The sequence below is a fragment of the Melospiza georgiana genome, chromosome 15, assembly GCF_028018845.1.
Source record: "Melospiza georgiana isolate bMelGeo1 chromosome 15, bMelGeo1.pri, whole genome shotgun sequence".
NCBI classification, from domain to species: Eukaryota; Metazoa; Chordata; class Aves; order Passeriformes; family Passerellidae; genus Melospiza; species Melospiza georgiana.
Window position 1 is genome coordinate 13,822,237 of NC_080444.1, and position 18,251 is coordinate 13,840,487.

The window sequence follows — 18,251 nt, forward strand, 5'->3', positions numbered from 1 at the left end:
AGTTCCAGTAGGTAGAATATTTCAAAAGGTTCTGAGTGCAGCAAGGAAGTGGACATCCATATAAATACATGCAGGACAAAAACCATTGTGCAGCTTAGTTCTGGCAACCCAAAAAGCTTTTTCCCTTCCTAATACTTCCATTGGGGGCCAAGAATTTCTCTGCTCCCACTCTGCTCTGCTGAGCTGAATTGTGCTCACTGTGCTGTATGCCTTGTAATTTGTTTTTGTGCTTAATTGGTTAGCTTATCTAATTGTATTGCAATCTACATTTTGGTTTTATTTTGCTTTGTCTCCCTGGAATTGTACTGGTGTTTATTTCATTAAGTTCTAAGGGTTCATCCTGGCAGTTGTGTTGGGATCTTCTTGCAGTCCTTGTGATGATGGTAAATGTCATTGAAGTGACTATGATTAAGTAGTATTGTTAATCACATTATAGAAATACAGCTGTTGTCAGACATCCTTAGACATTTGCCATCCCTGAATAACAGAAACAGCCCTGAATCACAGCCTCAGATTTCAGCATGCATGACTTTGTTCACACCTACACTATATCTGGATTCAAAACTGTAATTTAGTTATTTTCTATATTTAGTTCTTGCTTCAGTAAGATTAAATTCAGTTAACTGTCATCCCCATTCTCTTTCTCAAACAAACAAAAAATCTCTAATTCAAATGTAGAAAAATGTTTAAATATCTGCAGCTAATGTGGAACTGTGCAGTTAAACATGTTATGATTTAAGTTTTCTGGTAGATTTAACAAGGCAAATAATAGTAACTGAAATGAAACCAAACCAGCCTGCATCTTAAATACCTTGAATGCTGCAGGCTGTAGGTGCAGTCCTGCATCTGTTGCACTGCTGTTTAGCCAGAGCTGAGCCACTACCACAGGAGCAAGCATTTTTACACCATTCACTGGCAATGGTGTAAAACTTAAACTTACAAAAATATTTTAAGAAATATTTCACTTTTTTTTTTTTTTTGTTCCTTTTTCTAAAAGGAGTTTTCCTAGTTCGTGAGTGACTTTGTGCAGTTAGTGCTTTTCTGTTATGGATCACAACACTTATGTTTGGAAGGGAATTTCTGGTATTTGGTGTTTGTCCTTACCACTCCTGTTTGTGAGCATCATCTCACTGCTGCTCTTTTGAAGCATCATCTCTTTGACTCCTCACTGACTCTTTCCACTGAGGTAGCAACTGAACACTCTGAAGTAGTTTAGTTCTGCCTTCCTCCACAGTTTTCCTAGTGATGAAGTTATCAAAACATAGGAATGAATATCTACATGCCTGTCTATGACAGTAGCTGATTTCAACATCTGCTGGTTCCCATCTGTTGGTAGGAAGTAAAACTTGTTTCTCTGCATGGTCTTGTAGCAACTTCACTGCTTTTATCTAAAGCAGGAATTTCACAGCTCTGATTCTGTGTTACTCACAGAAAAAGAGTTGGTTTGGTTGCTTTGGGTTTTTTCCTTCCTTTTAGAAGGCATAAAATAAGTGGCAAACTGATCAGTCTCATTCTTCTGTGGTAAGTCAGAACCAGAGCAAGGGAACTTCCATTTCCTTGAATGCACTGATGCATGTGAAAAAGAGATTGAACTGTGCTGCTCTTTAAGGGTGCAGCAGAGAGGCAGGACCTGATCTGGATTGGCTGCAAATCACTTTCTGCACTGTGTGGGGAACTGCACCCTTCCCTTAGCACAGGCAGAGCTTCTGCCATGGTGGAGAGAGAAACAACCTGGCTGACCAAGAGCTGAATCCAGAATGTGCTGACAGAACCAAGTCCTGGCACAGCTAGCTGATTTATCCAGTGTCAGTACACTCAAATGTCCTTCTTTTTCTCCATCTCCAATTTGTAGTTTGTTTTATGCCACTTGAAATTCTTTTTTTTATGTGCAGCTGTGCCTTCTCCAGGGAGACAGAACAGTGGTCTCTTTCCCTCCCCCGAAGCACTCCAACATCTTCATCTAAGATCTTTGTTGGTGGTTAGTGAGATTGTCTAAGCTTATCTTCACAAAAGCAGTAATGGGGCTTCAGTCCTCTCAATCCACCATTAAAATAGTTCTGAGGTATTTGATATTGGCTTAGTTTTGATTTCCTTATTCTTATGGACTGCATTATTGTTACTGCAAATATTACAGGGGTTAAATAGTCAACCAAAATTTACTTGTACCAACTGAGCAACCTCAAAGACACTGTTCGAAAAAAATGTTGCATTTCTGGAAATTGGTTCTAGTGTGGGAAGACACATTTGTATTTCTTACATAGATTTTTTGTAACAGTTGTTAAGCTAAGCAATTATCTAATGGAAACAGGTACTTGGTCCAATGGTAGAGGAGGGAACAGCAAGTGTTTTCTTTTTGATGGATAGGCTCACACTGAAGGCATGAGAAAAAATATGACCTTTGTGATAAATTTGGGCCAAAGCAAAAGTTTGCTGAGTGTTCAGAAGAATGTAAATATTAATTGTGCAGTTAATGCTGTCCAGTCACTTCTATAAAAATCATCCCATTTTTTTTGTAGAACAGCTTAAGTAGTTATCGATTGAGAACTTCTATAACTCCCAAAATGGAGGCATCCCCATATCTCTACAGGTATTTTAAATGAATTGAATTAATCATAGGCTTAAAAGTCTCTGGTGATCTTCGTTAAGTTTCCTTGGTTTAATTAAAACATCTGTGCAGTTTTAATTTATCGATTCATCCAACTCATATGTCATGTTTTTAACACACCCCAGCATGCTCTGCATCATTTTTAACCCGATTTCCACTTAACTAAAGCAATTAAATTCACCCCGGATTAATTAAAGCATCCATCCTTTAGTGCTTAAGTCAGCATGTGCTGCTTTCCCCAAATGGTTTCTGAATGTCAGAGATTTGACACACCTGATGGGTTTTTTGTCCTTCTGGAAATTCTTCTGTGGGTTTCCTCCTTGCTTGCTAATGTGCAGTTTGGCAGAGCTTGGTGGGGCTGGTGTTGGGCACCTGAGGTAGGAAGAGCAGAGCTTGAGTGCTGGGAGAGAATTTCCTTCTTGATGCTGACCTGGTGCCAGCCAGGGCAGAGCAGCGCTGCTGTTAAACCATTGAAATTAGTTCTGTGTTCTGCAGTCAAGGCATTTCATGGAGTCACTGCTGAAGCACCTCATGCCAGTGACAGTTGTTCACAGTTGTGCATTCTCCTGCTTCTGGGTGAATTTCTAGATGATTTCTGCTTGGAAGAGCACAAGCTCTTAGAGCAACCTAAAAAAGACTTTGTAGATCTTTCTAATTGTCACTGTTCTTAAGAATGTTTCAGCCTGATGGGAGTTAGTGAATTTAGTGATCTCCGAAGAGCACCAGACTAGTCAAACACCATTCTTCTTATCGATGCAAATAGCACATTTGTGGGGCACAAAGAGCAGGTGAGAGAACGCAGTCCTGGATTAATTGAGTTTCCCATTCCAGAATGATTTTTTTAGGCATGATTTTGCTAGGGTGGAGCAGCTTCTCCCAAGGCAAGTAGTGTGAAATTAGCATAAACTAGTAAAAGAGAAACAACACAAACCATGAAGTGGTCTTAGAAGTTATTTCAGATTTTCATATCCACAAATGAACTTCAGTAAAAACAAATAAGTTTGCAGACAAGTAGTGAAATGTGCAGCCAAATGATAGAAATAGGTTTAAACAGAAAATATGAAGGGAAGTGTTGTCAAAACCATTGTATTTTCAGAATACAACTAATAGATTTTTATGTCTTCTAATTTTTTAGAAATGTCTGTGGGCAAATACTTGGTGTAACAAGGAATATGAGAATTAAGGGCAAATATTTGGTGTAATATGGGATGTATAATAAAACAAGGGATGTCTCAATACTTTTTTGTTTATAATATTCATATAAATTCTGGAGCCGATGTTCTGACTCAAGTTGACAGCAATTAATTTTTTTAATAACTGGGCAGATTTTCTAAAATGCAAATGCTTTTGATTCCTTTGGGTATAGTAATTTTGTTGATTTTAGACCATTTAGATTAAGATTGTTCATACATAAATAGGTTAGGAGAACAAGAACTTGATTGTAGCTTTTGCAGTGAACCTAAAATTATTTGGGGCTTTGGTTGACAGTTGTAGGATTCAACTCTTGCATGAGTAAAACACATCTTCACCTGCCTACTTATTAATCTAATTTGTCCATTGAATATAAATTAATACGTGTAGTCTAAATGCTGCATATGTCTCACCAGCATAAGGACCAAAAAAAGTGCCAGTACAGTGTGACTCTGCTCTCATCTATCACATTAGGAACCAGGCAGTTGTACACAACATTTGTCTTGGCTCTTTCCTCTATTTCTGCTCCAGTTTGGAGCTGACCTGGAGTGCATTTATAGGCTTCAGATTAGACTGTCAAAAACTGGAATCCATCTTCTTTATATGTTGGCAAAATCGTGCATAATCTCTCAGCAGTAGCAGCCTAATCTCTGCTAAAAGGAAGTCCAAGTGTGAGGTATTACAGAGCTGAATTAATTATCCCTTAGAGGAGCTGCACCCAGAAGGGTCCCTGGTAGGGCTCAGTGCTAAGAAGTTTGACCTACATCTGTCTTCAATTCAATTCCTGGTGGTCAGTGAGAAAAAAAAAGACAACTTCAGTTTCATTATGCAAGTGTGCTTGCATTATCCACTCCTTTATATAACAAGGAGTTTGTGCGATTCCATGTCCAAAGAGCATGGCAAGGCTGCCCAAATCAGTTCAGTGAATTTTTGTGACTGAAATTTACTTCCTCCTCCTGAACAGGAGCAACTACAGATAAAAATAATTTTTTTTTCTTAGATGTGGCAAAATTCTGTACAGTTCAACAAGGACTGAACATATCTTACGTTGGAGTATAAATTGTGTCTCTTCAGAATGCTTTTTTTCTGAATGTGTTTATTTGTTCAGAGGGAAGTAAAGCTGTAATGGCTGAGACCAAAATTCCATTTCACCCAGAATTTTAGCTATGATGGTGACATACAGCAGATAGCTGAGGAGAGTAAAAGTTTTATTTGCCGTTCTTGCTTCTCCATTAAATTCTTCTGGTTCCAGAGGTAGTGTGTACTAGGACTTTCAACAACAGACCAAGCCTCTTTGTGTTCAGCAGTCTTTGCAGATTTTCATTCTATGAATTTGTTGAAATTCTATGATCAATCACAGAATGTTCTTCTATGAGTTTTAACATGTCAATTAATCTTGTTAAAACTGTTTGATGGAACAGTCAGCAGTGCTCAGGCACTGCAGGTAATTTCCTAGTGCTCTTTTAGTTCAGTCTTAAGGTCATACTTGAATGCTCAGTCCTGATTTTCCATACTATTTACATGGTGAACAAACAGCCAAGCTCATCTTTTTTTTGTACTCCAGCTTGTGATAAGAAAAATGTGGTTTCTGTGCAAGATTAGGGCTTGCAAGCGTTATGGATACAACCATACTGGCCCTTACCCAAATACCATCCTTTGGTGCAGTTTTGTCATGGTCATCTCACCACAAAATTCTGCGATACACACGTTAAAAATTAGAAGGGACCAAAAATTATATTCTTCTTCTGCCATGTTTTAAAATTTACATTTGAATGAATAGCTGAGCTGCTTGCAAAATAAGAATAATATAAAGGCATTGCTTTTGACCTGGTCCAGGACAGGGAAGCTTTATAGATGCAAATTCCAAAACCTTTCCAGTCTGCATATATTTGTGCCCAGAGACTCAAATAATTTTGAAGAGAAATATACCAATTTTACGAGGAGGAACTGAAAAAATTCTGCAGTAGAGAACTGGCAGCCTAGATCCTAGTGGTACAGGACTCTCTCTGCACCAGGGTAATGTTTGCTCTACAGCAAGAGAAACCAAGCCAGAGCTTTGCCTTCCCATCCTGTTTGGAGCTTCAAGTAGCAGGGGAAAGCCTCTCAGCCCAGCAGCTGTGTAACTAATCCAGTTCTTCAACAGCCTCCAGGCGTTTGTCTCCTCAGATATCCTTTGCTGGTTTCTTGCCATGCTCTAGAAGAACTGCTCTGGTGAGTATGTGTGTGTGGACACTGGAGGGGGGTGCAAGGAGTGTGTGCACAGGCTGCAGATGGGACACAAAAGCTGGTGGCTTTTGGTGCCAGACTCTTTGGGCATTAGCCCTGGCCATCTCTGCTCCTCATCTGTGTGTAACAGCCTGTTACCAAATCACCTTTCCTCATGCATCAGGGAATATGAACATTACTCCAAAATACCCTTTAGAGAGAGGACTTCTAGAGGGATGCTTGGCTTGTCTTTCCTGCTGCGTCGCTGTTCTCAAATACGTGCAGGACTCAGGGGTCTGCAGTGTCTGTTCATCAGCTGAGCCCCATGTTAAAAATTTAGTCTGATTTTGTTCAAATACATGTAAAGGGCATAATCCCATAACCAAAAAACATTAAAGGTTAATAGCTGTTGTGCTCATCCAGACCTCACTCAGGACATACACCTTTGGGCCTAAGTTGCCTGAGTGTTGCCATAACTACTCCTGAAGATCTCTGTCCATCTTTTGCCAGTGCTGGTGTAAGATATGCAATGCATCTCCACAGAAATGAGATGGAGCTTGGTTGTTCCATTACATAAACCACCTTCCTTCACATTCCTTCATCAGACTTTGAGCAATCAGTTCTGTCCTGGACCAGGAGCTGCCCACATCCAAACAAACTCCTCTACCCCCAGGCTCTCCCTGACCTATCACACTTATCTTTATTAGTCACACAAACAGTCCTAGATAACAAGAAATCCAGAATATTATTGAGGAGTTTCCACGTCACCTGAAGCTGCCAGGATGTAAAATGAGGGTGGACGGGTTTGGGTCTCATCCTGCAGCAAAATGATCTAGGAAATGGGCATAGCAGAACTCTTTTTAGGCTACCTGCTCCTGTTCTCTAGAGAAAAGCAGCTTGCTTCTCTCTCTTCCTCACACAGGACAGACTATAAACCCATAGCAAAAACAGTCATGAAGGGCTATTCATTACAGCAGTGACAAGCCAGCTTCTTGTAATAACCTAGACCTTCTTGCATTCTTGCTTACGTGTTTCTCCTGCAATCTTAGTGACATGGCAGTCTTGGAAATGCTAGAATCTATCCCAGAATCTGTCCTTTTTCTCGTTCTCAAAGTGATATTCCTATAGTCTGCAGAATAACTCCAGCAGAGGGTTGTAGATTAAACTGTGGCTTTAAGTTGCAAGTGCCTTAATTCTAACTGTATCCACTCATCCCTAAGGTTGTGACAGATTCTCTTGTTTGTCCAGAGTCAGTTCTGGTGTCACTGGCACTGTGACTGCCCTGGCAGACCCCTGAAGGCAGATTGCTGTTCAGCTTACAGACAAGCTGCACAAGGACTGAATAGATCCATGAACCGCAGCAGGACCTTTGACCTGATAGATACATGAAGAGAGGCATGAAAAGCTGTGACATGGCTTTCAGCTTTTCTTAAATTCCTGAAGCACCATAGCAGAGTCAGAGAACATTAAAAAACTGCTGTGGGAGCTCTTCAGCCCAAGAGCCAGCACCACCCATAACCTTTCCTCTGCAATGCCAGGCTCTGGTATCCCAGAAGCTGAACCATGCAAATCCAGGTCAAAAGCAGGAGATAAGAATGGTTTCCCCACAGACAAGTTCCAAATAGCAGATACCCATCGCCTTTAACTGGACTGCAGTTACCCAGTGCTTAATGAGACTTGGGGACAAAGCAAGCAGAGAAGTGATCTTACAGCAGGTGTCTGGCATGGAATTACAGGTCCAGACCTCTCTAGCTACGTCGAGACTGGTCATAGTTGAGTGGCTTGGATGTTTTTGTCATTTTGGTTTTCTCTTTTATTTATTTTTAAAATGGGTTATTTCTGCTCAGTCCCGCTTTCAAGGTAGTGTGCTGTTTAAATAGAGTTACTGTCTTTATTTGAGTTTTCATGCTAGAGGAGAGGTTTGCAGAGTAGAAATCTTTTCAGGAATTGATTCACATGTTGGTCTGTAGAACAGGAAAACAAGAGCTGTTCCTCACTTGTATCCAGCTTGTGAGTCAGCTTTAAGTTTTTGTCCTCATAACTACTTGAACAAATGTGGTTTCTCCAAAGAAACTGCCTAATGCCTATTAGATTGTCCAAAGAAACTGCCCCCAGATTCATTTAGCCTTCCTGGGACCTGTTCTTGCCATGCAGCTTTATCACAATGTGGTGAGGAGCTGGGTGGGCTCAGCAAGTGTGTCCTAGTGCAGTTGGGGAATGCACACTGAGAAACCCTCAGCGATGACAGCTCTGAGTCTCTGCAGTGCCATGGAAACATGGAGAGGATTTGCATCCAGCAATGTTTACTTCCTTCTGTAGTGGACTTCACCGAAGGGACTGCAGGCTTAACCACCACACACAGGAGCCTTGTCCTAGAGAGGTTTTTTTTGTGTTAAAGTGAGTTCCAATTAAAATACCAGAGTCTGTACAGCGTTTCAGGGTGTGCAAGATGACACCAAGAAACTCGACACTCATGATTACTCCAGGTCTTCAGGACAGGCTGCCTTCTGATCATTTGCCCAAAATCCTCTACACTGTGCAAAGAGAGCAGGACAGGGATTGTTACCTTCCTTATACTGATTTGAGAAAATGTATCAGTGTCAGCCCAAAACAAGCCTTTAAATTGCAGTGAAATTGAGAGTTATGGACAAAGGAATTGTGCTCCCAGATCTTCATAGCCAAAAAGGGGAATTGGTGCCAGGTTGATCCCCTTCTTTCTGGCTCACCTGGTGACTTGCAGGAGGTGCACACCTGATCAGAAAGGCTGTGCTGGGAGCTGAGCCAGGCTGCTCAGGGCAACATGCAGCCAGAAGGAATAGTCATGCAGCATTCAAGTTGCTGTTAGTTCAGTGTGTGGTCCATCATGGAAAGGTGTTTGATGCTGAGGTGCATCAAACAGACAGATAGACTGTCCTGGAGTGCAGTGTGAGGACAATTTGTCTGTGTGGTATTTCAATGCAGCTGGCTCAGTAAACTTAGGTCAGAAACCAACAGAAATTCAGCATCAACTTTTTCAGGGAACTCAGTAAAGCACTTGTGAACGTATATCTCATCTGAAATGAAAATGTTGCTTGTTGCAGCAGACCTCTCGCTAGGGTAGAAATGAGCCAGGACAGACTCTCATTTAAAGCATGAAAAGGGTCCCAGATTATTCTCCTTTACAGTTCAGCCATCCTGGCTGTGACCACAGCAAGCTCCTGCTGTTGCTTCTCTGACAGCCCTGGCTGCTCCTGCTGGAATGTGTCTGAAGTGTTTCCCTGCTGCCTCTGACCACAGAGGCTCCACTGTGACTGCAGGCTCCAGCAGCAGCTCTAACTCCATCAGACTCAGATATTCTGCAGCAGCAACTCTCTTCCTAGTTTTGTTCTTTCTGTCTCTCTGAATCTTTCCTTCTTCCTCAGGGCTCCTCTGCCCCCAGGCTCCCCCTGACCAGCCAGCCCACCCCTTCTCACACTTATCTTTATCAGTCACAACTGTGACCCATTAAGGGCAAGGCTGTTCTTTTTCTCTGGTAATTAGGACAACTGTGAATTACCAGGGTGAGGTCACTTGTAATCCCTTCTGCTACACCTACAGTTGCTGATGGAAATTTTATTTTGTTCAAATTTCTGTTCATTTTTGCATAAGGAAGCATCTGGACCAAACTTATAGTAAGAGAGAACATCAGGAATGAAGCAGAATGAAGTTCTCTTGCTACAAAGGATGGATAATATTAATCTAAGACATAGGAGCAGTAGCAAACCCCAAACTTCAGCATACTGACTTTGAAATTGTTCTATTGTAGAAGAAAAATAGGCCAAAAAATATTATACATATTATATGACATGCAGCCCATTAATCTGTAGTTTTATTTGAAATAATTCTCAGCACTCTAAATTTTAGCCAACTTTTCAGGTTGAAAATCTGAATTTTATTTTTTCTGATCAATTTTTTCACCTATCAAATAAGAAAATTCACCAAAAAATCTGTCCTGAAATGTGTTTTTGCAGCAGATCAATGGGACAGCTAAGATTAATAAGGATTGCAGGGTTGAACAATGGAGAAGTTGGATAACTGGACCATTGCACATTTCTTTGTAGGAAATCAATTACTTGGGTTCTTCTTGATCATTGGGGTTAAAGGGATAATAGAAGCCAAGAAGGCATTAGGACCTTTTAATGATTAATAGTAGCTTTTGAGTATATTTTTGGCACTGTAACACCGGGCGTTCATTTCTAATTACTTTGAAGAGAGAAAAGACAGGGAAATACTTTTCTGTCTTTATCAAACTGCATCAGAGAGAGGAGCACAAAAGTGCTCCAAGCTTTTCTTAAAGACTCACTTCATTGCTCCCATTTTCTGTTATTTCTCTGGTTTTTTTTCCATTTCTCTGGTCAGTGACCACACAGCCTGGCTTTGACAGGGCCAGAGGTTCACAGGTTGCCATGTTCCCAAGGGAGACATGAGCACACAGGAGTGAATATGACTTAGGGAAACATTTATATGCACCTGGGTTTTAATTAACCACTTGTTTCTTTCCATTGCTCTGCATATGTACAACATCTGATTCCGGGCACCTAAGACCTACTGACTGCTTTTATTATTCATAGCTTCACTTTATTTGCATAAATGAATATTTGCTCAGAATGTCTTACCCCCCTAATAGCACAGTAGAGAGGGATGAGGGTTAATGGTGCTTTCTTGGCAGTACACACAGGGTAAAAGCTGTCACTGGGATTCAGGGAAACAGGGCTCAGAAGGGATAGTGGTGCCAAGGTGCATTTGTAGTAGCTGAAAGCTTGTGTCATTCTTGTCTTCGAGATTCTTACTGAAAAGCAAAGGGTCTAAAAAAGTTTGGGGACATTACATTAAAGTGTTATGGTAGAAGAAAGATGCCATATAATAAGCTGTTGTGGGGACTGAATGTTTTGTGTTTTATCTGTGAAAATTGGATGTTACCTAGAGAAACAAAGCAGAGTAATGTCAAACTCAAATATATTCACATTACCCTATTAGTTATCCCAAATATTATCAATATTCTCCAAAGAATAGGAGTTGTATTCTCAGAATGCCCAACACATGTGTGCTTTATTATTATTATTATGTGCTTTAAATAGCAATCAAATTATTTGTTTGGGAAGTGAAGAACTGAACCACTACGAATTATCACAATTTTTTTTCCCCAGTAACTGAACATATTTGAGTGTAAGTGTGTGATAGTGGATTTTTAGTGCACTTTTACACAACTACATGCATGACCCTGTGTGTTGTTTTTTTTTTTTTCCTTCCGTTTTCCAGCTGCCTGCCCCGTTCTGTGCAGTGGCAATGGTCAGTACTCCAAAGGTACCTGCTTGTGCTACAGTGGCTGGAAAGGTCCAGAGTGTGACGTGCCCATCAGCCAGTGCATTGACCCCTCCTGTGGAGGCCATGGCTCCTGCATCGAGGGCAACTGTGTCTGCTCTGTGGGCTACAAAGGAGAAAACTGTGAGGAAGGTAGGATATTCGTTTTCTCTGCTGTTAGTTTGTTTTCTGGGTTTGGGAGTTATTTAATGGCTGGGAACAAAGGAAAGAATGCAATAAAAATCTAAGTATAAAACTGCTGTAGCAGTTAAAAGAGGGTAAAAATGTAGTCTACCACAAATTTTCTGATCTATCAGAGTTCAGACTTTCTATATACATTGCTTTGCAGTATTAAGAGTGTCTGCCACAAGTAAACCTGAATAATTCCTTTGTTGAAGAGCAAAGAAAAAATCTTTTCTTATGGATTATGTTTACTGAACAATTTAGATGTGAAACGCAGAGGAAAAAGGAGCCGTGGTAGACAAAATTGTATAGCTTCAACTTCACATAAAGCACATATCAATCACTATTAAGACAGAAACTGATGAAAAATATTTGAAAGACTTGGATATCCTTGCTACTTACAGACTTAATGAGGGGCAAATTGCTCCTGTTGGCTGCAATCATATGGGATTAAGGAAAGGTAGATGGCACACATGAACAATAACTGTCCTTTAAATGCAGAAAAGCTTTTCAGATTCAAAGTGTCCAATTCCTTGAGTATATAGAATGAAGAAATTTTTTAAAATAACCCATGCAAAATGTGGTCATAGATTAAGCTCAATAATGGCTGTTTTCTGTTAGAATGCACAATGTAAATTGGACTGCTTTTCTTTTTAAAATATATTACTGTGCTCCAGGGTTTATTAATCCTCCAAACAGAGAACCAGCTTGAGTACTGAAGTGATAGGGCTGGGGTGTCATTCTGATAGGGCTGAGGAGTCTCTCTGGACTATTCTCAATGGATTGCAGAGCTGTATTGATACTGTGTGTGTCAATTTTCATCTTACCCTATAGTGAACAGCTGTCTCTCCCATCAGAAGAGAAAGAGAAAAAAGACTGTAGATAAACAAACTACTAAGGGTTTTATTGTCATCACCTTTAGGACAAGATCTGGCATTAGTCTGAGTGAACTTGTAGTTAAAGGAAAAAAAAAACCAAACAAACCAAGGATCCTCATTGGTGGGACTACAATTGTTTGTTCAGTTCATTCCTGTCGCCTTCTTCCACTAAATCCTCTCAACGCTGGTTGTTAGAGCTTTTCTCCACGATTCAGTTGAAGCCGAGTTTTTGTGTTGTTTTTAATGGGCTATGTTTTACACTATATCCAGGAAATGCTGTAATATCTTTTTTTTCCCTTAGAATTTATAGTTCTCAGTTCACCCTGAGTGTGTGATACTAGGAGATTTTCAAAAATTATCTGAAATGCCTTGCTTTAACTATCATTCTCATGAAAATCAAAGATGGAAAAGACTGTCTTTAACATGCTCTGCAGCACCCAATCTATTCCCCAGGACTGCAGAACCTCCCTTTCTGGTACTAACTGCAATTGTTTGCTTGGTCTCATTAAGTTTTATGCATTTCATTGTATTTTCTGTTGTTGTATAAATGCTTGTGTTATTAGAGAGATTATGGCAGGTAGCCTAAAATGATCTTTGTTTCATTTAATTCAGGAAATTTTACCTTGCAAGCCGTTCCTCCCTCACTTTGTAATTTCCAGGTACTTGCATGGAATTCTCTCTCTGCTTTCAGTTCCCTAGAATGGCTGTGGTCTGTCTGGGCCATGGATCCCCATGGATCTATCTGCCTTGGATCCCCAAACTCCTCTAAGAGAAATAGGCTCCTGTAGTGCTAATTCCATCTTATCCTCAGGTGAATGTTTGGAATGGTGAAGCAAAGACATCAGCAGCTCCAGAGAAGTTTCTAGAAAAAGCCAGTGCAGGCCTTTGGGCAAAGGTATTGGGTTAACTCCAGCCAAAACTGGGAGCACAACAAATCTGTCAGTCAACAGAGATTTTTGGGAGCTGAAGGGCTATGTGAGATGACAGGATATACATTATTTAATCAACACTTTTCTTGGTAGGATACGTTTCTTCCTAAAAAGATAAATGAATTACAAAGGCAGGAGGTATTGATTGCAAACTTGGAAGGGGCCAATGACATGACAAGAAAGGTTAAAGTACCCTTTTGCATATATGATTGGGCAATAAATAAGTCAATGAATTAATTTGTAAATAAATAAAAATCAACCACCATGTTTCTACTCTAGCATTCCATTTCTTTTGTACATATTTCTCACATTAATTCAAGTGCTATGGGAGAAAGGGTACACTATGAAGTGATGTCTCTCTAATTAATCATCTAGTCTTAGTTAAAGTTTTTGCATTAATAGAAGTTTTACACTTTTAATGGTAGAATGATAGAAATAATATGACTGTATTTCTATATAATATATGAAATCTCCTCTATTGATTTGAACTTCCAAAAGGAATGGCAAAGGTTGATTCATTTGCCATTTTCCAACTAGGATATTGAATTAGAATAAGTGGGTCAGCAATTTTTTTTTCTTCCCAATAGCTTTTTATTTCTGATATTCATCATGGTTATATTGTTCAAACAATTTACCTGAAATGAAAGTGACACCAAAATCAATATTTTTGATGCACAATTTTTGCAGCATAAACACTGTTTTTCTATTAACAAATTTGCACAGAAGATGAAGTGGGGTATTTGTCAGGCTTCATTCAGTCTACTTTGGGGGGGGACACAAGTGAAATTGCCAAATTAGGTTAAGTTAAGGGTGGTTTTCTTGTCACTTTCCTGTTCGAGTCATTTTTCAATGACATTTAACTTCATAAGTGTAATTCATGGCTCTTTGGGGACTTCATGGTACACATTGTTTGAAAAACTCCTTGACCTCCTTTTTGTCCTTAAGGATATAAATTGCTTTCAGTACCTTTTTTTGTCAAATCTACAGAGGGCCCAATACTAAATGAGCTCTAATGATCTGAGCTGCCAGGGGGCTGTGAGTTCCAAGCCTAACATACTTGCTAAGGTGCATTCTCCTTTGTTTAAACACCAAAGAGGGTCTGTGGATAAATCCTGATTAAATACCATTGTAAACCCTGCTACACCTCAGGGCCAGAACCTCTGCAACACAAGTCAGTGCAGTTCTGTTGCAGGTAATCACATTATGCTAATTTCAGCAGCGAGGATCTGGCCTGAGATGATAACTCTGAGTATGTATTAAAATAGAACAAGATTGGAGCTCAGAGTAAAAACTCTCCTCAGTTTAAACTTTGAAAGCTGCTACTTACCCAAATGATAGAACAAAACAGCTGTAAAGCACATTTGTCTGGAACAAAGGACAAAGGTGTTTAGTGTGTTATCCTGTAAAACAAGGGAAATTGGGGGCTTGGGGCATTGATAGGTTCATTCTGTAGAAATAAATCAAAGCTGCATGAGCACTGTAATTCAGGATAGAGGGAAGACAGTTAATTTATGTAGCAGAAGGTGGTGTTTTTCATATGCTCCACATTCCTTTCATTAGTGCTTTCATTTGAGAAGGAAGATGATACATTCCTGACAAGGAGAGTACATTATGAGTTATCATTATCTCCTAAAGTTAGCTGTCCTATAACGATGTTATACACGTACTACCCTTCTACATTTTCTGTTAAAATATATATCCTAAAAAAACCCAGAACAGACCAAATGTGGGAGGAAAGTAACCTTCATCTTTAAAGAAGATTGACCTAACTTTTTGTGTACTTTACTTCTTTATTCAATCAGACTGTTTTATCACAGCTCTGTGTCCTTTGAGTTCAACAGCAGTTGTACAAAAGATGCATTGTAAACTTCAGACAGGTTATAATTGGCTAAGCACAAAGAAGGAGTAACAATACAGGACAAGTACTCTATGTAATTTAAAACAGCTTATGAATTTATCAACTTCAAGGTGAACCACAAACCAATCTTGGTTTACCTACAAATATGAAATTGCATTATATTTTCATGTCAAATTAACTCGGCTTTAAATCTGAAAGAAAAAAAGGAAAAGCAAACCCAAAATGATAGCCAGTGTCATCATTAAAATGAAAATCTTGTAAGAAATGTTACAGTCATTTCTTCCTGTACTAGTGTATTCTGAGTTCTATACTATTGTATTCTGATAACTCATTTTATTACATCTCTAAATGCATCTGTCTCAATCCTCTGCCTGTATCTAATCTATATACTTGCTTTAAATGTTCTACAACTAAATAAAATAGTTTGACAGGGCTCTATGTTTATAGAAAAGTTGAGATTTGAAAGATCAAGTATTGTTCACATCAGGTGGAGTGAAAATGTCTCTGCCTTAATTTAAAAGGATCAGTTTGGAAAAGATGAGAGATAAATCACTTTCATTATAAACTCAGATCTTCCTGGAGCAGTGAGAGAGAATGCAAATCATTTTTGGTCCTGCTGTTGTGAGCTAATATATACCAGTCATGAGATGAATTCAAGTTATTTAAGACATGAATTTGACCTTGACCTTCAATTCCACAGCAAAAGGTACTCGGTAAAGCCTCCATGTGTGTATTGGCAGTAAAGCACTGTATTGTTATACAGATTCATTATATAAGATAAAAATTTGGTACAGATTCATTATATAAGATAAAAATTTGGAAACTCATAAGGTTACTGATAAAGTTGTTTGAAAGACAGCTTGTAACATTCTTTTAAGGACTGAAATAGCAACTGAAATTCCATTGCATCATTTTCCATCATAATTATTTTCACTTTGTTGTTTCTGGGTTGAAATCCGTATCTGTTTCTGGTTTAAGTTCTTTAAGAGAAACAATCTCCTGGTTCAGAATATGTGTTGAAGTAACCAGGGCTCTCAGTTTCACAGCTCAGATACTAATGGACCATGGATCAGACATTCAGAAGTGCCTGAATGATTAAGAGTCTAAATGAAGCTGAAAGCCACTGACGTTCTGACTTCTGTGTACTTGAAGTGGCTGTCCTAAGGTTCAAACAGTGCTCTAACATTTAATAGTAATAATAGCAGTTTTTATAAAGATACTCCAAATAAAAAGTCCTTTAAAACTGCAAATTATTATTTTGTACTTGAAATACAGTACATGAGTCATCAGAGCTTCAATGTTTTTCAGAAGAAATGTCTCCAGGTTTATGTGTGGAACTCTGACTATATATATATTTAAGTACTATTTTTAAGTCTTCATGCTTCTCCACCACAGCGTTCCTGCAGTAAACTGTCATTGCACAGTGAAACCCTGCTTGATTTATTTTATGTAAAATGTAAATTACTTCACTTTCCCCTTCTCAGACCAGGTATTAATATGACTTGGACAGCTCCCTCAGTTTGATCTATTTATCACCCTGTCCAGACTTTCCAGAGCACATTTTTCCACACTCTCCCTGGTGTGAAGTGACCCTTCTGCACCTGTTTTTCTGTTTCCCCCTGCAGTGGACTGCTTGGACCCGACGTGCTCCAGCCACGGGGTGTGTGTGAACGGGGAGTGCCTGTGCAGCCCGGGCTGGGGCGGCGCGAGCTGCGAGCTGCCGCGCGCGCAGTGCCCCGAGCAGTGCAGCGGCCACGGCTCCTACCTGCCCGACACGGGGCTCTGCACCTGCGACCCCAACTGGATGGGCCCCGACTGCTCCGTCGGTAAGAGCTCGCTCTGGCACCAGCGATGGCACAGGAACAGGACGGAGGCAGTGCTGCAGAAAGAGCAAAGGCGGCTTTATTGGAGAAAACCGCGCGGTTTCTATAGAGTGATGCGCCACATTCTATTTGATTGGCTAGTTAACAAAAACACCTTCCTCATACACCCTCCTTGAGAAGAACAAAAAGATGAAGTAGAAAAACACCACTTGCAGCTTGTTTATACTTAAGAGGTTATCACGTGCTTAGAACTCCCTAAAAATTCTCACAAGCCGCTGTGAGAAACACTTGCCATTTTTGTCTCTCTGTCCTATGGCCCTTCTCTCCCTCTGTCCCTTGGCCCTTTCTCTCCCTCTCTCCCATAGCCATTTCTCTCCCTCTGTCCCATGGCCGTTTGTCTCTCTCTGTCCCATGGCCATTCCTCTCTCTGTCCCATGGCCCTTTCTCTCCCTCTGTCCCTTGGCCCTTTCTCTCTCTCTGTCCCATGGCCATTCCTCTCTCTGTCCCATGGCCCTTTCTCTCCCTCTGTCCCATGGCCCTTTCTCTCTCTCTGTCCCATGGCCCTTTCTTTCTCTGTCCCATGGCCTTTTCTCTCCCTCTGTCCCTTGGCCCTTTCTCTCTCTGTCCCATGGCCCTTTCTCTCTCTGTCCCATGGCCATTCCTCTCTCTGTCCCTTGGCCCTTTCTCTCTCTCTGTCCCATGGCCCTTTCTCTCCCTCTGTCCCATGGCATCCACAGTAAGAAAAAGGTTTTTTCCCTCATTTTGCAATCATGTTGCCGTTTTGTTCAAAGGCTACTTCCTATGGTGAGTTTGAAATGCAGTAATAATCGAGAAAGTTGTCTTTGTTGCATGATTGGGCTTGTTTCATTTTGTTGGGAAGAACTGTGGATGTACTTCTATATATGTTTTCGTGACATTCTTAATTTGGTTAGGCGTTTGTGTTTTGTTCTAACACTGGTTCTCTTTTAGACTGAAAAAGTTACATAAGTGTACTTCTGTTTCCCAACTGTAAATGAAAATGTCCCAATGTTTCCATTTATGGGGAAAGAAATATGGGGAATTTTGCTTTTACATTTTCAGTTGAACCTTGAGATGCTGCTGTAGGTCAAAACCAAGTGTCTCAAAACACTGGAGACAAATGGAGACAAATATTTACATTTTTCACAGTTATTCAGTTATTTCCTAAGGTTAATCAGCTGGAATACCCTACCAGTGACATGAATATCAAGATGTGTTTTCTGCTTTATGGATAAGCAGTCA

General features: G+C 40.1%; 1 protein-coding gene across 16 annotated transcripts in view; it reads left to right on the forward strand.

Moving 5' to 3' along the window:
- Positions 1 to 18,251, forward strand: part of TENM2 (teneurin transmembrane protein 2) — a 617,488-nt gene that overhangs the window by 519,659 nt on the left and 79,578 nt on the right. For all 16 annotated transcript variants that reach the window (XM_058034869.1, XM_058034857.1, XM_058034859.1 and 13 more), the window contains 2 exons: positions 11,279 to 11,473; positions 16,794 to 16,994. In XM_058034869.1, coding sequence (XP_057890852.1) covers positions 11,279 to 11,473; positions 16,794 to 16,994 — 396 coding nt within the window. The remainder of the gene's footprint in view (positions 1 to 11,278; positions 11,474 to 16,793; positions 16,995 to 18,251) is intronic.